Source organism: Neovison vison, chromosome X (genome assembly GCF_020171115.1).
Source record: "Neovison vison isolate M4711 chromosome X, ASM_NN_V1, whole genome shotgun sequence".
Lineage (NCBI taxonomy): Eukaryota > Metazoa > Chordata > Mammalia > Carnivora > Mustelidae > Neogale > Neogale vison.
In genome coordinates, this window is record NC_058105.1 from 12,547,158 (window position 1) to 12,573,329 (window position 26,172).

General features: G+C 41.9%; 1 protein-coding gene across 7 annotated transcripts in view; it reads left to right on the plus strand.

The window, feature by feature from the left end:
• ATP11C (ATPase phospholipid transporting 11C) overlaps positions 1-26,172 on the plus strand; it is a 182,934-nt gene that overhangs the window by 58,305 nt on the left and 98,457 nt on the right. For 5 of the 7 annotated variants that reach the window (XR_006382530.1, XM_044235657.1, XM_044235660.1 and 2 more), the window contains exon 1: positions 18,796-18,845. The exons of 1 other annotated variant lie outside the window; for it this stretch is intronic. Coding sequence is in view for 5 of the 6 variants with exons in the window: in XM_044235657.1 (XP_044091592.1) it covers positions 18,810-18,845 (36 nt within the window). In the remaining variant the exon portion in view is untranslated. Of the gene's footprint in view, positions 1-18,795; positions 18,846-19,116; positions 19,129-26,172 lie in introns of those variants that run through there. One more of the 7 variants, XM_044235659.1, reaches the window with a different exon arrangement.

A 26,172-nucleotide genomic window follows, 5' to 3' on the forward strand; every position in this document is an offset into this window, starting at 1 on the left:
ATTGCGCCTATAAGGAGAGGTCATTTTTCAGTCTAGCAAAGATACTCTCCTTTTCACTGTTATTCATGAGAGGATTGAGTATGCCTGCCTTCTGGTAACACATTAATAAGGCTGCAGTATTTGTCTAGTTATAGGGACATTTAGCCCTTTCTTTTTTGAATTTGTTGTAGCACATGCATAAATCCAATCCCGGTAGAAAACTCCCTTTTATTTTTGAAAGAGTTTTTCTATTAATTTATTTACCTCATGGGGAGAGAGAGCGAGAGCGAGCAAGAGAAGGGAACACAAGCAGGGGAAGCAGGAGAGGGAGAAGCAGGCTTCCTGCTGAGGACCCTGGGATCATGACCTGAGCTGAAGGCAGATGTTTAATGACTGAGGCGCCCCCAAAACTCCCTTCTTAAACACGTAAAAAATAATCGTTTGTATTATAAAAGCTAATTAATACAGATACTTTTTTTTTTTTTAAAGAAACCATTTTTGTCTTAGCCGGCTTAACAGATTGTATTTATTTGTTTTTTGAATAATTATCTTGAATGCAATTATCTTTAAAAATTTCAGTTTCTAAAGTAAAAGCTTGAAAGTACTCATTAGGGGCGCCTGGGTGGCTCAGTCGGAAGAGCGTGGGACGCTTGATTTCATAGTCGTGAGTTCAAGCCCCACATTGGGGGTACAGATTATTGAAAATGGGGCGCCTGGGTGGCTCAGTCAGTTGAGGATCCAACTCTTGGTTTCAGTTCAGGTCGTGATCTCATGGGTGGTCAGACTGAGATCGTCTTTGGATTGTGCACTCACTGGGGAGTCTGGTTGAAGATTCTCTCCCCCTGCCTGTTCCCTCATTCACTTTCTTACCCTCAAATAAATAAATGTTTTTGTTTTTTAAGTACTCATATCAGTGCCTGCTAATGAATGGATACCAGGTTTTTTTTGGGGGGGGGTGAAAATGTTCTAAAATTACAGGGCACCTAGGTGGCGCAGTCATTTAAGCATCTGACTCTTGGTTTTGGCTCAGATCATGATCTCATGGAGTCTGCTTGGGATTCTCTCTCTCTCTCCCTCCTCCCTCACCCCACCACCTCTCCTGCTCATGCTGTCTCTCTCTCTCAAATAAAACCTTAAAAAAAAGAGAAAGTATTCTAAAATTAGATCATGGGGATGGTTGTACAACACTCTGTACATACTGAAAACTGTTACATCATTAAAGAAATGAATTCTATGATATGTGAATTATATAGCAATAAAGCTGTTATTTTAAAAAGTACTCATAGCACTATTTTACTAGCTCTCCCACTTATTAGCTGGCTGTGTGGCCTTGAGCAAGTTGCTTTCCTTTCCATGCTTTAAGTTCTTTACCTTTACATGGCAAGAATGATAGTACCTTCCTAACAGCTTGATCGTGAGGACTAAATGAGTAAATATATGTAAAGAGCTTAGAATTATACTTTGGAATGTAAGCCCTCAAAATTGCCATTGGTCGTCCTTGTTTTCCAGTGTGTGTAGAGCTCAGAAGAGAAGTCTGGGCTGAAGATAGATACCTTTTTTGGGGTCATCAGCATGTAGGTGATAATTAAAGCCATGCATGTAGATTAGGTTACCTAGGGAGAGCACGCAGAATGGTGGAGGACAGAGAACTGAGGGCTGCATCTAGGGAAATGCCAGCATTTAGTAGTAATTGAATATGGGGGGCTGGACCAGCAGATTTGGCAAAGGAGACCTAACAGGAATGATGTCCAGAGAGGTAAGAGGAGGTGTGATGTCATGGAAGCAAAGGAGAAAACAGTCTTCCAAGAGGGAGGTAGTGGTTTAATATCACTATTAGAGAGGTTAAATAGGGAACTGTCCGTTCAGTTTGGCAAATTAGAGCTGTGGGAATGTGGGGGCAGAAACCAGCTTACAGACTGGAAGAATGGAGAGAAGGTGGGAAAGTAGACATATGCCTGTGTTCTTTAGAGGGCGCTCCTCATTCATTCAGCAACTGTTTATTGAACTACTGTGTGCCTAGCCCTGCTCTACGTTAGTGGTATGCCAGTGAATAACACAAAACAAAAAAATCCTGCCCTAAAGGAGCTTGACTTTTAGCACTGGGTCTGGGTAGGGAAAGAGAGAGATAAGACTGGAAGAGGGTTCACTGTCAAGGAAAGTGTGTGAAGTGTGTGTTTAAGAAAGTAAGGACCCTGGGGTGCCTGGGTGGCTCAGTGGGTTAAAGCCTCTGCTTCCGGCTCCGGTCATGATCCCAGGGTCCTGGGATTGAGCCCCACATCGGGCTCTCTGCTTAGCGGGGAGCCTGCTTCCTCCTCTCTCTCTCTCTCTCTCTCTCTTTCTCTGCCTGCCTCTCTGCCTACTTGTGATCTCTGTCAAATAAATAAATAAAAATCTTAAAAAAAAAAGTAAGGACCCTGACATACTGAAGCTAAGGAGCCGTGGGCTCGATAGAGAGTACAGATTGACAGTATAGGGGAGGTGGGATAGTACTTGGTGCGAAAAGAAGGAAACGTGGTAATCAAGAATGTAGGGGGAAGCTCTTTAGCAGTGGTGAGCAGGAGAAGAGATTTCCTCTTCTGAAATAAGGGGGGACCTGATATTTACATGCAAGGAAATGTGAAGAAAGGCCCACCGGATGACCCTGATTTTTTAAAGAGGTGTAGGAGCGTGGTCTCCCATATAGAGAGGAGTGTGGTTCAGTACTTGACAGTCCTGAAGCTCTGGGCATTCAGTGTAAGCGGAGAATGGCTAGAGAAAGGCCGAGAAGGTTTGTGGAGGGACACTGAGGAATTTGTAATGGCATCGTTCTTCATCCTGCTGTGGTTTTACCAAAATGGTTCTCGCTCCTTCATGCAGGAATAAAGAAAGCCGGTTCTGAGACTGGTCTGGATTTAGGGCTTTGTAGGTCAGTCGTGGCAGAAAGGCAGTTGGGGAAGGAATTGAGTAGTGAGAGAACAGGTTCCTGAGCGCGGTGTTCAGGCATCACAGGGTGGGTGAAGGTAAGGGGTTTGACAAATAGGGTGGGTTGAGGAGAATATAAGTTTGATTTTATTTTTTTAAAGATTATTTGTTTATTTATTTGACAGAGTGAGAGAGGGAACACAAGCAGGGGGAGTGGGAGTGGCAGAGGCAGGCTTCCAGCCGAGCAGGAAGCCTGATGTGGGGGCTCGATCCCAGGACCCTGGGATCAGGCCACCCAGGTTTTAAAGAGCTTTTGTCATGGGAGTGAAAGAGCTGAAAAGCTGAGAGAGAGCGCGCTGTTGTCTTTTGAGGTATGGGAAGTGAAACAGGAGGTGATAACAAATCCTAGTCTGTTGGCTCAAGTAGAGCAAAGGTGAAGTTCCTTAGAGCAAAAGAAGCCTGGGACTTGGAGATCTAGCTTTCTTGGTGAGTTGACCATGTGAATGATGGAATTTCCAACAGTGTGGCAAGAGTTGGCATAGAGAGTAAGACTTAAAAGCCACATTTCAAAGTCTCCAGTCACATTGTCCCTGTGTGATCAGAGAGCTGAATGACAGAGATAATGAAAGATAGTAAAGGTCACTAGAGACAGAGAAGTCCAAGAATTGTGAAAGGAGTATGGACAGGACATTAAAATTTCATGGGACAGTGGCAGGAGATGGGATGGAAAGGCTGCCGGTGACGCAAATGAAGGGACATGTCCAGGAGACGTGACATCCTTGACAAAGAAGGGTTAAAAGCTTGTATCTCCAGTTGGAATGAGCCCTGAGGGAGGAAGGACTTTTCAGGAGATTGGATTGATGGACTGCAGAAGCAATAGGGAGGCAAGAGGAGGTTGACTCCTACCCGTCTGAGAGAGTCTTCAGAAGAGCGCCAGATCTCCGGGAATACAGAGAGCTGCGTGCATACTGGGCAACACCACCACCATTGCTGAGGCCTGGGCTCGCCTGGACTCCCAAGTTTGGCCTGATGTATGCCACGTGTGCCTTTGTTCACTGTGTATCAGTCGGCCATGGAGGAAGGAGAGTTTTCTGAGCCCCCCCCCCCCCCCCCCGGGAGGACATGGTTGCCCTTGAGAAGGATTAGGAGGAGGTTGGGGTGGATCGTGGTGAGGGAGAGGATGAAAGTGAAGAGTATTAACCTGTCTGCTGCAATTGTACTCTCCATTATCTCGGGACTGTCTGGTTTCTGTTCTGGAAGCCGTCCATTGTGGCCCTAACTTGTCAATACAAGTGATGTCTCTATTAAAAAAGAAAAGAAAAGCAGCCGATCTCAGAGAAGCCAAGTATTTGCAGGGAAGGTTTTCTGATGTTAAGAATGTAGAGGGTTTGATTAACAAGGATGGCAGAGTCTCGAGCCCACAGTGTATCAGTGGTTTAGGAGATAGGGAGGAAAGGGGAACAGTGGGGTTAGAAGTACAGGTGGAGCAGTAGGAGGGTGAGGATGGGCAGTTGGATGACAGTCCCGGGTGGGAATAATTGGTTTGGGGGTGCCTGATTATTTGGGTCGACATCTGCAGCAGATGCCACGTGAGGAGTCCACAGAGCGCCACAGGAGTGGTACCTGGCAATTGCTCCCATCAGTGTTTTCCCTCCGCAGCTGCTGTCTGGGTCTGAGCCTGACTAGAGTTCTAGTTTATGTGTTTCTTGCCTCAAACCCTGATGTTTATTTTAATTAATGGGAGTCTGCTTTGTTTTCATTATAAATTGTAACTGTAAGCATGCTGTTTTAGAAGTATAGCCAAAATCCTTAGTTATGGTATACTTGGTGTTACTTTCAAATTTTATCCCCCCCCAACTATGTTGAAATTCAGTTGACATACAACATAGGGCCCCCTGTGTGGCTCAAGTCAGTTAAGCATCGGATTCCTGATTGCGGCTCAGGTCATCATCTCAGAGTCATGAGATCGAGCCCTGCTTTGGGCTCCCTGCTCAGCGGCTCAGCGAAAAGTCTGCTGGAGATTCTTTCTCTCCCTCTCCCCCTGCTAGTGCTGTCTTCCATCTCTCTAAATAAATAAAACTAAAATCTTAAAAAAATTTTTTTAACATTGTGTAAATTTAAGGCATTACAACATAATGATTTGAAAAATGTATAGATTGAGAAATGATTACTACAATATGATTAGCTAACCCATCTATCACCTCACATAGTTATAAATTTGTTTTTTTGTTTTTTCAGCAAATGATTATTCTGGGAGTAAATGAAGGAATTTCTTCATAGTATTTTATGGTTACCATCAGAGCCCAAATCCTGTTTTCCCTGTAGCAATTGGGTGGTTGGGTGTTTATTCATTTAAATAAATTATCTATCTATCTATTTATTTATAAAGAAAAAAGAAAGAACGAAGGCAAAAAGTAAACCTTAGGAGTTCCTTGGGGGATTGTAGTATACCACCGACACTTCGTAAACCCAGCCTTACTTCCAACATGCACAAGCCAGTTTTGATTAGCTCTTTAATCCTGATTATCAGATGGACTTCAGTCTACTAAACCAAGTCCAGTGGTGATTATTACTGAGATTTATAGCCACTGATACCCCAAAATCTGACAGTTTAGCTGTTGAGGAATTCTGGGGGTAGGGGGTACTGTTTAAGAAAGCTAATCTTTGCCCGGTTTGTTATATACCAGGTAACAACTAGAGGCTGAGGTCAAGTGATATGTTCTCCTGTTACTATAAACCTTTAAATAGACCTTTAAGACAAACTTACTTTTAAAGATCACATTAAAATGAGAAGATTCATACTGAAATTTGTAAGATTGAGATTATCACACAACAGACTGAGCAGTCTGTGGTGGCCCCAACTTCCCTCTTGCTGTGGGAGTTTCTTCAGCTTAATTATTCCCAGAGCAAATCCATTCAAACATCAAAAATCAATGGGACAGCCTATTTGACAAGCATAAGCATGTTTTAAAAATGTTTTCAAAGATTTGTAAAGATTAACTGTTAAACACATTAATGAAAAAGCAGAAATATTTATGGTGATTTATCTAAATCTCACTTTTTTTTTTTTTTTTTAAAGAAGGAGAGGGGTTGGAGAGGATTTTAAGCAGGCTCCATGCCCTGCACAGAGCCCGACCCTGGGCTCCAGCCCCCACCCCTGAAATCACGCCCTGAGCCGAAACGAAGAGTAGGACGCTTAACTGACTGGGCCACATAGGCGCCCCAGATTCTCAGAATCTCTTAAGAGCAAAAGGTTAGCATAGAAGTGATGGTTACTGGGGTGCCTGGTATTTTAACCCACTGGGTGGCTCAGTGGGTTAAAGCCTCTGCCTTTGGCTCAGGTCATGATCTCAGGGTCCTGGGATCGAGGCCTGCATCAGGCTCTCTGCTCAGCAGGGAGCCTGCTTCCCCCTCTCTCTCTGCCTGCTTCTCTGCCTGCCTCTCTGCCTTCTTGTGATCTCTGTCAAATAAATAAATAAAAATCTTTAAAATAAAAAAAAAAGAAAGAAATGATGGTAATCACGGTGCCCAGCTCTTTTGATCTCTTCAAATATTTGTTCCAATTTTAGAAAAGGATAGACCTTTGGTTCAGGGGATCTCCCCCTCTGCACGTATTATTTGATTTATTGTGAAGGAGCAGTGGGAGAAGGTGAATGTCCGAGGCCAGCTGTTTCCGCATCTAAACCTGTGGCCCTCTCTTTGTCCGCAGCAGCTAGCTGCTCCCGACCACCTCCTCCTGCCCTTTAGTTAGGAGCATCAGGACAGGATCGGAGGTTTTCTGTGTTTGTGCCTTCCTCTCCCTCTCAGCACCCAGCCTTCCCCGCACTGCAGGTGATGCTGTGTGCCGTTTCATAGCTGTGTACGTTTAATTACACTTGCTGTTTATTTCTGCTTTTAACCTAGTGCTTAAACCAGAGCCCTCCACTCTCTGATACTCCCTGAATTCCAACCGGAAGCTGAGTCATTTACCATAACCTTTGAGGAGCCTTTTGCAGTTGGTTTTAATTCTTTTTGCAAGCATTTTGAATCACATGCAGGTCTTCTAGTTCCATTGAAATCCTAAGTAAAGTCAAAATGAACTATTCTGCCTTGTGCTTATATGCTAATTAGGTGTTATCTGGTCAGTGTGGCATAGGTCACTTAAATATCCGTGATCACTTTGGTTTTATAAGCATGCTTTCTTTCTCTCTGCTGGCATTTTACAAAGATTGTATCTCTCTTTTTATTCTGGTTATGAAGACGTTCCCGTTGATTTCATCTGTGCCACTGCATTGCGTGTATAATAACCCTGCAGATACATTTCAGGTATTTGTATTAGGATTACATCTTTGTTACGTTGACATGTTTTATCCGTGTTGGAAGCAACTGGTTCATGGCAGCAAAGGAATTTGCTGTTTCCCTCTGCGATAGTAACAGCACCTAGGGGCGCCTGGGTGGCTCAGTCGTTAAGTGTTGCTTTCGGCTCAGGTCAGGATCCCAGGGTCCTGGAATGGAGCTCCGCGTTGGGCTTCCTGCTCAGCGGAAAGCCTGCTTCTCCCTCTCCCACTCCCTGGGTTTGTGTTCCCTCTCTCTTGCTGTGTCCTTCTTTGTCAAGTAAAAAACCAAAATCTTTAAAACCAAAATAAAAGAAAAGAAATAACAGCAACTAACATTTGAGTAGTGTTTGAAGGCACTGTCTTAGTTGTCTCATAAATTAACAGCATCATCCCCTTTTATGCAGATAGGGAAACTGAGATAAGATGTGATTAAGGAATTTGCCCAAGGTCACTTAATCTAGTACGGGGCAGAACTAGGATTTGAACCCAGATATCTGGCTCTGGAACTGTGCACACCCAGCCAGTATGCTCATCTTCCTTCCTCATCTCTTGTAATACTACTTTGAAACCACTTGGTAATTGCCAGGCGCTCTGAAAGAAGGTCATTACAGTGGAGAGTGTCAGAGTGCCCTCTGATTTTTGAACATCAAAAATAGTCCCATTAGGGCGCCTGGGTGGCTCAGTGGGTTAAGCCACTGCCTTCGGCTCAGATCATGATCTCAGGGTCCTGGGATCGAGTCCCGCATCGGGCTCTCTGCTCAGCAGGGAGCCTGCTTCTCTCTCTCTCTCTCTCTCTGCCTGCCTCTCCATCTACTTGTGATTTCTCTCTGTCAAATAAATAAATAAAATCTTTTAAAAAAAATAGTCCCATTAGAAGATACTTAGGGGGTGCCTGGGTGGCTCAGTGGATTAAAGCCTCTGCCTTCAGCTCAGGTCATGATCCCAAGGTCCTGGGATCGAGCCCCACATCATGCTCTCTGCTCAGCGGCGAGCCTGCTTCTCCCCTCTCACTCTGCCTGCCTCTCTGCGTACTTGTGGTCTCTCTCTGTCAAATAAATAAATAAAATCTTTTTTTTTTTAAAAAAAGAAGATACTTAGGAGAGAGTTAAATTTTGAGACTCTAGCCTTGATCACATTTTCTTGTCTCAGTTAACTTGGTGATCCTTGGTGATCTCAAATGGCTCTAAATGATATACTGATTTGGGGGCCAGGCTGTTTAAATGATGAACCATGTCTGTTTGTAATCCTCCTGTCACTCTGTCCATCTATTATTCTATCCATTTACAGAATTCTTCATCTCTATAACACACTTAGGTGTTGCTTTTCCTTATTGAGGAAGCAAATCACAAATGTATACTAGCAGAGTAAGACAAAGAGCTCCAAGAACCAGCGGGTTATCACCTTGAGGGGGAAGCCAGTATGTAAAGGTTTGCCAATGTTATGTACCCACAGCCCTCCATATGTCACAGGGTATCTTGATGAGACCGCCGAGTTTGGCACAGTTGAACCTTCAGTTGACTTTCAGGGAGACTCTTGAGGGTGATTTCCGTCCAGGGGAATAGCAGTTGGGAAGAAACTGAAATAATAAGAGAGAGAATGAGGAGGCAGACCAGTTTGGTAGGAACAGAGCCTTCTTTTCCCAGATTACCAGTAGAAAGTGTAAGTGGCTGGGAAAGTCAGGCTTGTGTTGGAGAAGCCCTGAAACCAAGCACAGTATGTGACTAAAAAGAAAATCCTCTTGTCATGGTATCCAGATTCTAGTTTGGGAGTGTGGCACATGTGAGGTATAGAATAGATTCAAAAATGAATTTAATCATAGTCTGGATTAAAAGACGCCAAAATTCCCCAAGGCTGTGACTTGCATTAATCTGGAAATCTTCCTGGACTAACTCTGTCTGGCCCTAGTCACTGTCTGCATTTCAGCCAACCTTATTCTTCTTGCTTCTGTGTTTACTTAGCAGTGTGCCACATGTGGATTTACATGCTTCCTTCTCTTACGTCCTGCTGCTGTTTTCTGGCCAACCCCGTGAGATTATTTGTCAGGAATTGGGGTGCAACCCCAGCTAAGAGGTCAATGAGAGGTACAGGGGACAAAGGAGCTATATGATTGGGGTGAACTCCAGTCTGCCCCTGCTTGCTGACTGATGACCTCCCATGGTGGCAAATGGTTGACTAGCAGGGTGGCAGGGGGAAGATTAGTAACCTTGGAGGGGTCAGGAAGAGCATATGGGATTTCAGACGTGCTCATGTATTTTGGGCAAGGCAAGCTATGTGGGGACCTAGGGAGCCTTGGGCTCATCTTCTTTGAGTTATAACCTGAGCTTTCTCAGTCTCAGAAATAGACTTAGCTAGGGGAAATAGGAAGAGAGAAGGATTTTCCTTAGGGAAATTACCACTTTGTTTGTTTGAGCATAATCAGGAGAAGGGGTGGGGGGTCGGTGGGAAACAGATTCCCTGCTGAGCCCAGAGCCTAATGCAGGGCTGATTCCAGGATGCTGAGATCATGATCCAAGCCCAAGGCAGATGCTAAATCAACTGAACCACCCAGGCACCCCTGGGGAAATTGCCACTTACCCCCCCTAAAAAATATATATCTTACTAGGTTCCATTATTTGTCAGCTCCAGAGCATTTAACCTTTTTTTTTTTTTTTTTTTGGGGGGCTTTTTGCCTTTTGCTTTTTCTGCTATCAGAATGGCTAAAAATTTTTGAAATCTTACACTCGTGTGTTCGAGTTGTTTTTCTACAAAAGATCCGCTGTAGTCTCAGCATAGGAATAGCAAAAACTAAAGGGAGAAAATTCACTAGGTTGTTGTTTTTTTTTTTTAATATTGATTGAAAGGAGAGATTTTCCGTATGGCTGTGCTGCCCTTGAATGTTGGGCTTTCATCTTCTTATTTAAAGTTTCATTGGAACAAATAGATTTCTTTCCCAGCCTATTGTACCAATAGCCATATAATCTGAAAACTCTGAAAAAGAAAAAAAGAGCTAGTTCTGGTTTTCACTTGGAGTAGGGTATCTGGATTTTATGGGGATTTCTCAGTAGTGTTCTTTAAGACTGGAAGCGATGATCCAAGAAATAGTGGTACTGGTTACAAGCTGTTGTTTACTTATTTATTTATTTTTAAAGATTTTATTTATTTATTTGACAGAGTGAGGGAGATCACAAGTAGGCAGAGCAGCAGGCAGAGAGGAGGAAGCAGGCTCCTCGCCGAGCAGAGAGCCCGATGTGGGGCTCGATCCCAGGACCCCAAGATCATGACCTGAGCCAAAGGCAGCAGCTTAGCCAACTGAGCCACCCAGGCACCCCTGTTGTTTACTTATTTATTAGTAAACCCTTTATGCAAGCTTCATTACAGATTATTATATCAAGTACTATATAAATAATATGTTAGTCATTGAGATGTTATTTTTAAAATGCAGTTAATTTTCACTTCCCGGAAGCACAGGGATAATATTGTATAAATGTACTTTGACAGCTTTAGCAGAATCTTTTTTGTGTAGAACTTACAGTATGTTAGTGATACTTCTCTTTGCTCTTCTTGCAGAGAAATCAATACTGCAGAACACACCCTGCCCCAGTATATGATTATTAAATGAGGTAGATTTGAAAAGAGAACAGTGCATGGCAGGCTGATTTGAATTGTGTTTGTCTTGGACCTAGCCTCTGTTCCACAGCACATACTAGCTAGATGATGGACCCTCCTGAAAACCCTTTACAACTTGTCCTTGTACATTATGGCAGGTTATATTCATGGAAGTCAAAGTAATATAAGTCTAATCTGATTTTCTTTACAGAAACAATATTACATTGAGGATTATATTCCTGGCCTGATGCCTGACTTTTTTTTTTTTTAAACAGAAATGACCATAACCACCATTTTTAATCAACTGTTTAATCATCTGGAATTGATGAATCTGAATACTGCTCTGCATCAAATTGACTGAAGCGTATATAAATCAGTTAACAAAGCATCACAATAACCAGTCACATTAAATTATGTTTAATGAGCTTGTGTCAGTAGACTGTACAAAGTTCTTATTGTCACAATCACGGCCTTGTTTTTATTGAAACTAATCAGAAGATTTAAGAAAACGCATTTTCTGCAAAGTCAAGGAATTCACAAAGGATTTCTTTGGCAGGATGTTGGAGGAGAATTTTGGGGAGACTTGGGAGTTAGGGCTTTTTGAAAAGCTGAGTTGAGATTTTCTTTTGGCTTTGTTCTCCGTAGCAGACATAGATTTTGGAGAAAAGGTCTCTTCATTGGAGTTGCCGTCAGGGAAGGCTTTTAGGACAAAGTGACAGTTGAGAGATCTGAGGGGTGTCTACAGGTTAAGAAGGTACAGGAGCGAGGGAAGGGTATTCCATGTGGGATGGGAGCCCCGGAGCAGGAAGGAGGGCCAGTGGGCTGGTACAGAGAAAACAAGGCAGAGAGGCTTGGGGCTCAACAAGGTCAGTGGAAGGATTTTCATTTTCAGTTTTAAGATCAGTGGGAAGCTGTTAGAGCAGGGACTGAAGGAGCGGTCTATCTGATCAGCCTGGCGGTGTGCTGGGGCTCATGTGGCCCTGGCTGGGTCAGCTCTCCCCCGCAGCACAGCCTTCATTCCTGCTACTTGGCTGATCTGTGTAAGTATTTGGTTAGTGGTTAATATCTGGTTTCCCCCACTACATTCCAAGCTTCTTGAGGGCAGGAATGGTGTCCATTTTTTTTTTACTCGTCACTTTATCTACAGTATTGTGCATAGTAGGGACTCAAGTAAATATGGTTGAATGGAGACATCAACTGTATTATAAGTTTTGCCTCGTGACTTGCTAGAAGTTGGTACTTTTTTTTTTTTTTACTGTGGTGCAATTCACATAACATAAAATTAATAATTTTTAAAACGATTCAGTGGCGTTTAGTACATTCACACGTGAAACCACCAAAACCATCCTGTTCTGTAGCATTTTCTTCACCTCAAAAGGAAACTTCATAACCATTAAGTGGTCACTCCCCAGTCTGCCTTCCTTCCAGCTCCTGACAAGTACCAGCTTGCTTTCTGTTTCTGTGGATTTACCTATTCTGAATATTTTATATAAATGGAATCCTACAGTGTGTGACCTGTTGTGTCTGGCTTCTCTCGCTTAGCATAATGTTGATCAGGTTCCTTCCTCTTGGGTCACATGCATCAGTAGTTGATTCCTTTTTACGCCTGAATAGTGTTCCACCGGGTGGACAGACCACACTTGCTTTATCCACGCATCTGTTGGTAGATATTTGAGTGGCTTCCACTTTTTGACTCCACTGTAGATAGTGCTGCTCTAAACATCAGTGCAGAAGTTTTTGTTTGAACACCTGTCTCCGTTCTTTTGGATTATACATGTAAGAGTAAACTTGCTGGCTCATGATAATTCCTTGTTTAGCTTTTTGATGAACCACCAGACTGTTTTCCACAGAGGCTGAACAATGAGTGATTTTGCATTTCTACCAGCAGTGTATGGGAGTTCCAATATCTCACATCCTCACCAACACTTTTTATTTTCTGTGTGTTTTTAAAATTCCAGCCATCTTAGAAGAATGTTACCTTTAAAATACATGAATGGGGGCACCTGGGTGGCCCAATCAGTTAAATGTCTACCTTCAGCTCAGGTTGTGATCTCTGGGTCCTGGGATCGAGCCTCATGTCTCACACTCCCTGCTGAGAGAGGAGCCGGCTTCTCTCTTTCCCTCTTACTCCCTCCCCCACTGCTTGTGTTCTCTCTCTCTCAGATAAATAAAATCTAATTTAATTAATCATATGCATGAATGAACCTCCCCTTATTCACAGTATTTCATTCTTTGATACCATATCACATTGTTGCTCAATATTATGAAAAGTTACAGTGACACTCAGGTGCACACTGGACTGAATTGGATTCTAAATTCATAAAATCACTGTCCCGACATCATTCTGGTACATTGCCTTCTAAGAAAAGCTCGCAACTATTAGGAGAACCCCACCTTTTCCTCTTACCCACCATTTTTAGGATCAAAGATGAGGTTTGAAAGACTAATCCTGACATCTAGAGCAATTTTTTCTTTCTGAATATATGTGGTGCTTAAAAACTCTTCTGTTGGAGGTGTCTTTTGAGAGTTGCATTAAGAATGATGAGGAAGCCCTGTGCAATCTTAATGGAAGAATGTTCTCATCACCGGTAATTTCTTTTGGTTTGACCCATTTATATTTCTATCCATTTCCTTGCTCTTTCGCTTTATTCTTTTTTTTTTTTTTTTTGAAAGCTAACTGTGCCCAGCGCCCAACAAAGAAATGTACCTGCATGCCTTTCCTCTAGGGCAGAGACTGTAGCAAATGGCTGGAAGCCAAACAGGAATAGAAGCAGGCCATCTTAGAATACTCACACTGTAAGATTATTCCTGCCCATCCATGGTCACCAGTCCACCAATAGTAGTGCCTAACATGTGCAGATGCCCTTGAACTTACAACCTTCCAGAGTCATCTGTGTTCTGTTGGGTTCTGCCAATTTCCTGCCCTTACCTAATGCTATAATAGTTTTCTCTTTGTTGGTGTTTAGAAGGTTTTACATCGTGTCTGAGTTTACAAGATAGAATAAGAAGAGACTTAGAAATGTATGAACACATTTGCGTACACATATACCTTTTCTAATGCGAAGTAGAGTGAAATGCACTGCAGTCAGGAGAATTGAGTCTTTGTGCACATTTGATTACCCAGTCCTCGTGGGGACTAATCTGCTGTGTTCCACTGAGCAACAGTCACTTAATGCTACAACCACTGTGCCGTTTCATGATTTAACTGAAAGCATTTTTCCTGTTCAAAGCTTGCCAGGTATTTTTAATGTTGGCTGTAAAATTCTTCTAATTGTTCTCAATACCCCCCGTGTGTGCTTTGGAAATATCTCACTGCTATGTTCAATTATGTACTTGAACAGAGCCTCAAATTACTGTTTGTCCTGTTTGGTAAAAAACAAAACAAAAAAAATGTTTGGTCTGGGGGTGGTATGACCTTCAGTATGAGTTTTAGTGCTCGTTTTTGAGAAGTCATACATTTTGAATGTGTCTGCTCTAATAAAAATTCTTTCAAGTGGTTTTCTATCTCTGTGTGTGTTTCATTTTATAGTAAAAATCCTTCGTACAAGTAAAATTTGTAATTCTAAGTGGTTCATTAATTTTTTAAATTGTTCTTAATGGTGGTTAATCCTAAACTGTTTTAACTTGAGGTTGTTTGTACCCTGACTGCCATGGCATAGAGTTCATTCTGTTTTATCAGAAAAATAAACTGTTTCCCTTGGGTCATAGGCACGTTTGAGAAGGCATTCATTTTTTCATAGGTAAAGCTTCCCATTAAATAAATTGACACGGTGGTGGTTTAAATGGGCATCCTTAAAGCCCCAAAAAGCTAATGTACCTTTTAGTTTACCAAAATTAACACCCGGAAGGCACGCGAGCCTTTTTTTGTTCTTGGTGACTTGTGTTTCTTTTATTTATCCTTCCTTTTCTACTTAGAAGCCTATGAATAAATTTCGTCCTGAATACATTATTTTCTCATGTGCATTGGTTTGTAAATTACTCCTTATCCTCAAACAAGGAATCTCTTTCCCGCCCTTAAACAGTTTTTTTGTTTGTTTGTTTTGGTCCAGGCTGAAACAGGTGGCAAATGATAACAACATCCAAAACCACATTTCCTGTTTTATTGCTCGAAATCTGGCCCCAATTCCCCTGTATCTTTTTAGATTACTCAGTCAAGCTCTCCTTGAGTTGCCTAGGAAAACATCAGTTCTCGGACTTCTCCAAGACACACACAGACTAATCGGTAGAAGGCAATTAGAACCAAGATCTCCTGGTTTCTTGCCTCTTAGAGTTAAGCCTTAGAAGCAGAAGCACCCACTTGGGATCATGGCCAAACGCTTAATTTTCCTTATCTATTTTTGGCCTATGTGGAGAGAAGTTGTCACGGGTTTAACAATTATCTCACCTCATATTCTTGAGTGCCTTGCCGATATTACTGATTGTGAAGAGGTAAGAAATATATTAGAATAGCATTGCCCAGGGGCACCTGGGTAGTGCAGTGGGTTAAGCATCCGACTCTTAGTTTCAGCTCAGGTCCTGATCCCAGGGTTGTGAGATCGAGTGTCACGTCGGGCCCCATCTCATCTTGGGGTCTGCTTGAGATTCTCTCTCCCTCTTCCCTTCCCACTCATGTGCGCTCACTCTTGCTCTAAAATAAATCAATCTTTTAAAAAAAGAAAGAAAGAAAAAGGAATAGCACTGCCCGGGAGGCAGGATTCTAGGAGCAGCCTTTCCCTGCTGCCCAGAGGTTTTCTGAGGAACCTCATTATTGTCCCATGCTGTGCGGTTTGGGAAGCATTGTATGATATATTCTGATATTCTTCCAGTCCATCTTATGGTGGCACTCCTAGTTGGCACTACCCAAAGGCATATTAAAATTTCACAAATCTGGGGCGCCTGGGTGGCTCGGTTGAGTGGACGACTACCTTTGGCTCAGGTCATGATCCCAGGGTCCTGGGATCGAGCCCTGCATCAGGCTCCCTGCTCAGTGGGGAGCCTGCTTCTCCCCTTCTCCTCTCATGCTCTGCTGCTCTGCCTGCTTGTGTCTCTCGCTCTCTCTGTCAAATAAATAAAATCTTTTAAAAAAAATTTCACAAGTCAGGGAGCCTGGGTTGCTCAGTCAGTTAAGTTTCCATCTGACTCTTGATTTTGGCTCAAGTCATGATCTTAGGGTTGTGAGATGGAGCCCTGAGTCAGGCTTCACACTGTTAGCTTAAGATTCATTCTCTCACTGTCTCCCTCTTCCCTCCTTGTCCCCTCCCTACCCCTAAATTTTTTTTCAAAAATCAATTTTTATTATACACAAACAATAATACACATGAATAATACAGTGAAGCCATTAAAAAATCAAGTATTTGGTGTGGTCTTTCTTAAATATACTGAAAGTTGTACGTCATGCTTCGAACATACTGCTAATTTCTGGTAAGTCTTTTTAGGTTTTAGGAATAATTTTTTTTTTATGTTTTAGGAATATGTTTTAGGAATAATTACAGGTCACCTGTTAAATTTATAGCAGCACCCAATCTTTGTAGTGCACAGCAGCTTCGAATCTACAGCTTTTGGGAGGGAAGAAGGGAGATTTAGAGATAAGCATCAGAAGTTCCAAGAAAGTTCCCAAGTGACTGTGTGCTCTGCCTCGAAGGGAGAGATGGTTTGCTAGTTTTATAGCCCTGACGGCAGATCAACAATTCCAAAGGACGAATGGCTTATCTTACAGACTGCAGTCTCCGGGGACTCCTTGAGTGGCCCTCACTAGTGGGCATACGTGCCACCTGACAACCTCCCTGGCCACCTGTAGTCCTCTCCATGCATGCTAAGGAACAGTGTTTTCAGCGCCAAGCACTCTGCCAGTGGGCCATAATTCACCCTGTCCCTTTGTATAGGGGTGACCTCGGATCAGAATTGCTTATGCGTCTTCCGTAGAGCCAGAAACTTTCTTGCTGGAACACAAGGTGAAAATAACACATTTACACTTGAATTATGTTGAGGCCATTGCCTAGTTCTATGCTGCTGACCCGGTTCCTGGAATTTTAATATTCACATAGTTGGTTAGTAACTGCAAGCTTCATCCTCTTAAGTAAATAGCCTTTCCAGTCTTTTTAAAGTGATCTCTGGGTGTTTTGTTAATCCTACAATAAGCAGTCTTTTAAGTTCTTTGACCTTCTTTTACTCTTTTTTTTTGGACCTTCTTTTACTCTTAAGAAAGTGGAGGCTCAGGGGCACCTGGGTGGCTCAGTGGGTTAAGCCGCTGCCTTCGGCTCGGGTCGTGATCCCAGGGTCCTGGGATGGAGCCCTGCATCGGGCTCTCTGCTCAGCAGGGAGCCTGCTTCCTCCTCTCTCTCTCTCTGCCTGCCTCTCTGCCTGCTTGTGATCTCTCTCTGTCAAATAAATAAATAAAATCTTTAAAAAAAAAAGAAAAAGAAAAAGAAAGTGGAGGCTCACCTGTAAGTTGTAGGTACATAATAAGGTGTATAGTATAAGCATAGGTATCAACAATACTTCCCAGGGTCACATCTTTACTGCTCATCCTATTCCCTCCAAACCTTACCCTAAAAGCTTTCAGCTATAGGGAAGGTGCTGTTTTCAAAAACAGACTTCTTTAAGGACATTGTTATTTGAGCCCAGAAGTTGCCACCAGAACATGGTTCAATGGAAGGCTAGAGATACTGCACCGTGGAAAGGACTACCTTTGTGAGGCATGAGTCACAACTCAGGCCCTCTTGGTTATTCAGCTTAGTCTTCCTCCACAATGGAAGCTTGTTTTTTACTTACCTCTTTTGTTGGGAATGTCAAAATAACAGGTATAGCCTGGGCGTGCTATTTAAACTGATTACATTTACATCCTGGACATTTATTTTCTAGCTAGTTTGCTTTCTGTATAATATTTAACAATACTGGGGGGGAAATGCATTCATTGGTTCCACTGGACATACTCCAGCATACATTTGAACTGTTAGATCTTTCTAGAAACTTACTATCACCTTTATAATAATGATGCTATCATTGAAATGGGAGATAAAACAGTGTTTGGGGCATCAGGCACCTCTTCTACAATGTTTGTTGTTGTTGTTGTTTTCTTTTGTTTCTTTGGGGTTTTTTTTGTTTCTTTGTTTTTGTTTTCATTGTGTTGTTGTTGTTTTGCTCTGCCAAGGTTTATATCTTCCTACACTGTAATGAAAATTCTTCTCTGGCGACCTAGAAAGTGATATTTGGATGAGAATTTGTCTCTTCTAGGTAGATATTGGTAAAGGCATTTTTCACCATAATGTCCAGTGGTTTCTTTCCTAACCATTTTTGGGCGTTACTGTTTGCTGCTGAGATAAAACTGCCTCACCTGTGAGATCTCTAAAAAGTGATAAAAAAAAAATCCTTGAGCCCTAAGGGACTTCACAAAAGCCTTCTGTTTAGGCCATATGAATATTTTGCTATACATTTTTGAAGCTTCAGGGTACAGTAATAGTGACTCTCTGGTATGGGGTGACTCAGTGTATCATAGTGAATGCCTAGGTTGTATCTCTTCCTCTTAAACTATTTACCTGACTAAAACCCAAAATTCAACTGAACTTTAAAAAAAATTTTTTTTTTTTTAGTTCCAGTTCTTGTCATAGTCCATCAGTTGTAGGCATGGGTTAGAAGAGAACTTTACAAGATGAGGAGAAAATGCTATGTGGCACAAGATGCTAGTCGTTTTATTTTTCATTTTTTTATTTTTTGTGATACTAATCTTTTTCAATGATTTTTAAAATCCAAAGTTACAAAGGCGAATCACGTGTTTGGAGAAGAGTAACAAAAAAGATGTCAAACAGTGTGATAACAGAGGCCAGGACACCAGCGTGTTGCTTCCAAGTCTTAAGGAACAAACCAGCTTTCTAGTGCTTGCTTTGCCGCCTCCCTTGGAGGTACAGAAACTTGCAAGCCACAGTTGGCTGTCTTCCCGAATTCTGAGAAACTTTGCAAGGATCACAGGGGTTGGCACAAGTTGCTTGATAATCTGCGGCGTTTCCTCTGCGTTTTAGCTGCCTTTGTGTTAGCAAATTTTCACATGTCGGTATGCAGATGGTCCCATCTTTCCCTCCTGCCTCTGAGGTTTGTGATCTGTATTTTTTATTCTGATCTCTTTTCAGCTAGGTTGGGCTTTGAGGTCTTGGGGACTTACTGCTTTCTATTTGCATATACATTTTTATCCATTTCCCCAGGGCTATGGTAAATGCTTTGCAGGGTTATCAGTCAATCGTTTCTAACCTTATAAATTAGGTACCTCTCTGTTGAGATTTTTTTTTTTAAGTTTGTGAAGTGTTCGGAATGCAAGGTACTATGTAGCTGTGGATACTGAAAGTGGAAAATAACTTCTCCAGGCTTAACCTGTATGGTGAGTTCATCTCGAGTTTGTGTGCATATTGTCAGGCTCTAGGTTAGAGAAATACTGTCGACAAGGAAAGCGGAGCTGCTGAGCCCCCGTCTGAACTTAAGGAATCTCCGGTTACTTTCTGTAAATGGAACAATCTTTGAGTCATTAAGAAAATTCCTGTTAGAGTGTTGAATTACTAAATGCTACAGCAGTTTTGATCTATCGATTATTAGCCATCCTAAAGACAGCTATATTTCATCTTCAGGGTCACATTTTTGTAGCCCTGAGGCTCTTGGAGTAAAGGCGTGGTGGGGAGGGGTATCAGATTGAGAACATGTAGAATTGATTGTCCCGGGTGAAATTAACCTGCTCAGTGGATTTAGATAATCAAAGTCTAACTCTTGAGTTTCCAATCAAGGCATTGTTTGTACCTAAGTCTTAAGCATTGTGCTTGCTGATTGAGGTTTTTGGTTTTGTGGGGTTTCGTATCCATTTCCTGTAGGAGATTCTGTTCTGATATCAGGAATGCCTAATTAGAGACAATCTTTGTGTCTAGGGATGTACTTTTGAGTATTCATTTGTCTTTTGATCAGGTGGTTGAGATTTTTGGTTAATATGATCATAATCAATCTTTAAAGGCAAGACAACACAAAGTGTCTTGTCCTGGTCTTTCTTCACTACCCCTGGCAAAGGAGAGAGACACCTCAATCACTTAAGAAGGTGCCATAAAATCAAAATCTGAAAAGTGCAATCTTAAGGTTCCTTTTAGAGTTATGCCTGTCAATTAAAGATCAAGATTATTCTCCTTGGCTTCTTGTAATGGAATGGGCTTGGAAACCTCGGCAATGTGACCACTGAGTACATTGTAGCAATTTTAACCAAGAGGCTTAATACACTGGAAATGTTCCCTGGCACTGTGGTGCTCCCTGCACCTCACCCCTCCCAACCCTGGGACAGAAATCCTGACTTTAAGGAGCATTTTAGTAGTTGCCTGAAATTTGGATGAAACGCTAGTTCTTTCTTTCAATTTTGAGTTCATTTGACCTTTTTAAGACTGATTATGCTGTTCAAAAATACTAGTGCTTCAGCAAAGAAAACAGCTTTAGGGCTGGGGTACATAGAACAGTTTCAAATCATTGCCAGGTTTTCAGAATTTTAAATAATTGGTTTCTGTTCATTTCTGAGCAGATACTTAACATTTACTTTAATAACTCACAAAGAGCAATCTAATGACCAGTAAAAATAATACTTTGGGGTTCCTGGGTGGCTCAGTGGGTTGAGCTGACCTAGGCTTGAGTCTCCATCTCAGTGTCGTGAGTTCAGGCCCCAGGTGGGACCCCAAGATGGTTGCAGAGCCGACTTAAAAAAAATTTTTTTTTTAAGATTTTATTTATTTATTTGACAGAGATCACAAGTAGGCAGAGAGGCAGGCAGAGAGAGAGAAGGAAGCAGAGAGCCCGAGACGTGAGGCTCATGTTAGGGGTCAATCCCAGGACCCTGGGATCATGACCTGAGCCGAAGGCAGAGGCTTTAACCCACTGAACCACCCAGGGGCCCCTAAAATTTTTTTTAATATAAAAATAAACAAGTAAAAACAATGCTCTAATTGCCAGGGATGACATCAGTGATGATTTGCTGATAACCTGAGTAGCTATGCATCACATCAGGGCCTGTACTTTTCATTATCTGTGATAGAAATAATTGTTAGCAGATTAACCACAAGCAAAATACGTATTGAAGGGAAATCTCATTTTATGAGCAGCTTAAAATGATTGGAGGGGGCACTTTTTGAGGGTTATTTGTATGTTTATGCTGTATAAAGCTAATTGTTTAAGTTATTTTAATTACTTCAGAAATGTGGGATTAAGGCTGGTATATTAAAAACTCGGAGGATCTTAGTTAAGAGCAGTCACTAATTCAAAGGAGAAGATTGGATAGCCGTTTTCACAGGCATGGGGAGCTTCCAGGGAAATTAAATATTAAATAAAAGAAAGACCGAGGCATTGGTGTTGTGTTTAAAGCCAGTGTGTGGCCAGAATTAAGAACCATTAATCTATAACTAAGTGATAAATTTTAAGCCTGCAAGCACCCGGAAAGGACGGGGACATGAGCCCCGTTTTAGATTCTGTGCTAGTCTTTATAGTGACCGTCTTATATTGAGGTCTCTATTTTCTCTCGGTTATTATTGAGTAACTAGTCTGGAGGCAATCAGGAAACAAATTACACTTTAAAAAGCTTTTTATGTGTTTTGACGAGCAGAAGCATGGGATTTTAAGATGGTACTAGTTGAATAACAGCGCCATTTCGCTGATTTTTATTAAGACACTATGTTTTGTTATAAATTACTTACCTTTTCCCCCCTCTACAACAGTCAGTTTATACTGCGGAAGTATAAATCAAGGGCACAAAAGGGTGGTTTCATTTTGAGGGAAAAAATGGAATTGGTTTCTCTTTTAACTTGTATATTGTAAGTATATATTTTTAAATATTTTCCATACTTTTTATTATAGTGTATGATGTGTCATTAAAATAGAATCCGTGCCAGCATATTTCAGTTTTTTAAAAATGCCATTTCTAAGGACATTTGGATGGAAAGCAGTTCAACACAGGATCGACTCTTAATGAATTAAAATTCATTATGAGGTGGCAGGAATCATACACTCCCACTCTAGACTACATCGTGTGCCATCCAAAGGAAAATTTTTTTTATGATTCCTACTTGGAGTTTCTCTGCCTTGGCTAAGGCACCTACCTACATTATTCACAATGACAGGAACCTAAAACCACTGTCTTAACACTCAACATTGGCAGCAAGTGGAAAATTACAGTGAAATTTACACATGAGTTCAGCGCTGCCATTTTTATGCAAACTAAACAGTGTTCTAAGTTAGAGCAAATTCCACCAGAAATTGCAGGTTCTTCAGATTTTAGGGTGAAGCAGGCACGGAAAGGTCCTCTGTTTCACCCCACTCCAGCCCGTCCCAGGCAGCTGCAGACCCAAAACTGCCTTGGGCTGAAGAGACTTTGCCCCTTTTTAAAAAATGCTCAGGAGTGGACATGATACAGCTCCTCTCAGGCCCCTTTTTTATCTAACAATAATCACTGCCAGAAGCTTCCTCCCCCACCCTCCCAAACCTGCACAGCAATTTCAATCCATTTTCTCCAACTTAATAGAGATAGAGGTCACGTAGGCCTTATTTGAAGGTGATCAGAGAGATAATATATGGTGAAAGCTCTTAGTCGAACTGTAAATGCCATTCACATGTAGGGAATTCATAAAAATATTATGTGCCTGAAAAATTGTGTTAAGCTTGTTCCTTCCTTTTGTTCTCTGGAATGCCATTACCTGCCAGAGAAGTTGAAGACCATTCAGAATCGCGAAACTACCAGTTCATTTTTGTTTTAAGCTAATCAGTGGCCACTGCTAACCTAGGAGAACAATGTGTTAGCTGTGCAGGAAACATCCCACTTCACTGACCCTCTCCCTGTTTTCCTTTTCTTCTTCCTCCTTTCCGTTTGTAGAATGATCTGAGAACTGGCATAAAAGGTAACACTTCCTTATTTACTCCGAAGCCACTTCTTTTTTTGTTAAGATTTTATTTTTGTATTCGACAGAGAGGGATCACAAGGGGAGGGGGGCGGAGCAGGCTCCCTGCCTAGCAGAGAGCCCGATGCAGGGCTCGATCCTAGTACCCTGGAATCATGACCTGAACCAAAGGCAGAGGCTTTAGCCCACTGAGCCACCCAGGTGCCCTCGGTAGCCACTTCCTGATTGTGTGAAAAACTAAACAACCATCCAAATACTAAAGGTTGTAAATACATATGAATATGTATATGCAGAATTATCAAGTGATTTGACAGTTTCTGTAATTCAAGTCTGTACCTTATAAGGTTCAGGTCTGTTTAGGGACTACAGCGAAGACCGTTACTTGCAACAGAAGGTGAGGGTAAGTGAAGCAGAATGAGCTATACTTCAAGGTGTATTTACTTTCTGTTTACATTTTGTAAAATGGAGATTATGGAAAATTTAATGCTCTTATCAGTAAGCCATGTCGGACCTTGTATATTACAGTTGCAAACAAAGAAGTCCGTCCTGGAATCCAAATGTGTATAGCTGCCATTTTCCTATTTTTTTAAGACTTCATTTATTAGAGGGAGAAAGAGACTTCATGCAGGAGCAGGCGGGAGGGGCAGACAGAGAGGAAGCAGCAGACTCCCCGCTGAGCAGGGAGCACGATGCAGGGTTCCATCTTACAACCCATGAGATCATGACCTGAGCCACCCACCTGCCCCCGATAGCTGCCATTTTGATAAAGGTATTTGTTTATTGGAATGATAATCAGGAACTGTTTGAAAATTTACCATGGAATCTTAGCCTGTGAAGGACCTTAGACAGTCAGTTGTTCTAATAATGGCCTGTCTCTGGACAAGTAGGGAAACAGCTGTCTTCTTCCTGAATTTATCCCAATTACTTTATGTCTGATTCCCTACAGAGTTTGAAATCCGTACCCCACTAAATAAGTATTTAATAAGCTTTAATGAAAATAATGGGTCAAGAGGGCTTATCTACATTTTTGGTTGGTTTTTACCTTTTTATTTTTATTTTTTTAAGATTTTATTTATTTATTTGACAGACAGAGATCACAAGTAGGCAGAGAGGCAGGCAGAGAGGTGTAGGGGAAGCAGGCTCCCTGCAGAGCAGAGAGCCCGATGCGGGACTCGGTCCCAGGTCCCCGGGATCATGACCTGAGCAGAAGGCAGAGGCTTTGAGCCACTCAGGCGTCCCGGTTTTTACCTTTTTAAACTAAAAAATCATTTTCCCTAGAATATCGATATAAGGTACAAAAATTCAGATTGAAATACATCCAAACAGACATTTGGAGAACTTTGCAATCTAAGTAGTCTTTTTATTTTTAAAGATTTTATTTGTTTATTTGACAGAGATCACGAGTAGGCAGAGAGGAAGGGAAGCAGGCTTTCTGCTTAGCAGGGAGCCTGATGCAGGGCTGGATCCCAGGACCCTGGGATCAGGACCTGAGCCGAAGGCAGAGGCTTTAACCCACTGAGCCACCCAGGCGCCCAGCAATCTCTAAGTAGTCTTGCTAAAAAATTGTTACTTTAGGGTCAGGATTATTACGTCTTTAGCCTTTAAATAGATCATCGAAAGGAAGGAAAATCCCTGAGCCTACGTACTTTAAAACTTTCTGGGCTAGGGAATTATCTTTTAAAAAAATAATGGAAATATGTATGTAGATATTGGTTTCCTATCTTTTTTTGACTTTAATGTATGGTTGTCTCAAACATGATAAATATAGTAACACCAAAGGAGACCATTCCAGGGGCTCCTGGGTGGCTCAGTCGGTTAAGCGTCTGACTGTTGGTTTCGGCTCAGGTCACGATCTCTGGGTCATGGGATCAAGCCCCATCTCGGGCTCCCTGCTCAGTGGGCAGTCTGCTTCTCCCTCTCCCTCTGCCCTCCCACCCCCACATTCATGCTCTCTCTCAGTCTCTCAAATAAAGTCCTTTTTAAACAAGTGTATTATCCTGATTGAAGGTAAGAAGACGGTAGAGGCATGGCAGCTCCGCTGGAGAGCTGTGGGTCTCAGGAGCGGCGACTGCTGGCGACGATGAGGCGGGAGAGCTGGCCTAAATCCTGATGGCGCAGCTTCCCGCAGCTAAAGCAGCTCTCTGTCCCCCGGAACGTAACCGGTTCACTCAGCTAAGGGTTTCGGAATGGTTCGGTTACCGCCTTTCAGTAGTGTACTTGCACTGCGTAGCTAGCTCCCTTGCAATTCGCCCATTCCTCTCAAAGAAAAAACAACAGAACAATAGCTTGATTAATTTTTTTAAGCTTTATTCACTTATTTGAGAGAAAGAAAGTGTGGGGTGGTTGGGGCAGAGGGAGAGAGAAACATAAGCAGACTTGGGGCTGAGGCTGAGTGGGAGCCCTTGGCAGGGCTCTATCTCCTGACCCTGAGTTCATGACCTGAGCTGAAACCGAGAGTCTGACACTTAAGGGGCAGCGCCACCCAGGCCCCCCAAACTGGATGAATCTTAAAATACAAAAGGAAAATCCCAAAATAGTAAATGAAGTAAACATTGAAGATCTGTGTGTTACTAAAGCAGCTTATTGTCAGTGTTGGTGTTCTAGGACTTTCCTGCATGTGATGGTTTGCATAATAAACACCTGGAATTGATAGGAAATGATGTGGGTCCACTAATACTGAAGAAGAAAGAGGTATAATAGTAGTGCATTAGAACAGAATTGAGTTGTGTGCTGTAAAATCTTATAACAACTATTTTTGTTCGTGGTGTTTAGAAGATCTTTCAAATGGTGGGCTTAATTATTGCTACTGTTGAGTAATTATTTCTGCTAATTTGTTTTCTTGCTACACTGCTGTTTATGTTTGATACTTTGTATATTCAGTCATTTATCTAGAAATTAAATTGTATGATCCTTTCATTCTTACTTCAAAGACTTAATGTATTTTCTGAAATAAACATTCTTCGTTGTAATTAACTGAGAAAAACATCTGAGTTTTTGGCACTGGGTCCAGAGCTGTTCCTTTGAATATCAAGATTTTCAGTAGACTCTAGACTTAATCTATTTCTCCCTACACTATTAGATATGTTATTTTTCAGACTTCTTCTGTTTCGATGATTTCAGGTGATTTTTCTCTTTGACCTTCCACACTCTGTTCTTTTCAGATCAGTAAGAAAAATATTGCTCTCAAGAATTACCTGAGTTTGCAAAGAGATAAATGCTTCGCTTTATAAAGATTGTGTCTGATAAGTGTGAATATCCCAGTTTCAGAAAAGGCATGCACTGGATATTCAAAGTTTCAAAAGGGAACTGTTACTTACATTATAAAAGATTTGTTTACTTCATAAGAGACTTGTTTGTGTCTTGTTTATGTGTGTTTTGTATTTGTATACGTATCTGTATCTTGCATTCTGACTCCGTGTTGGGGTCGGATAGGGTGGCAGGAGCACTTACACTGAACTTACAAGCTGCTGCATTTGAAGGTCAATTAGAAATAAACTAAAGAATATCTGAATTCATAT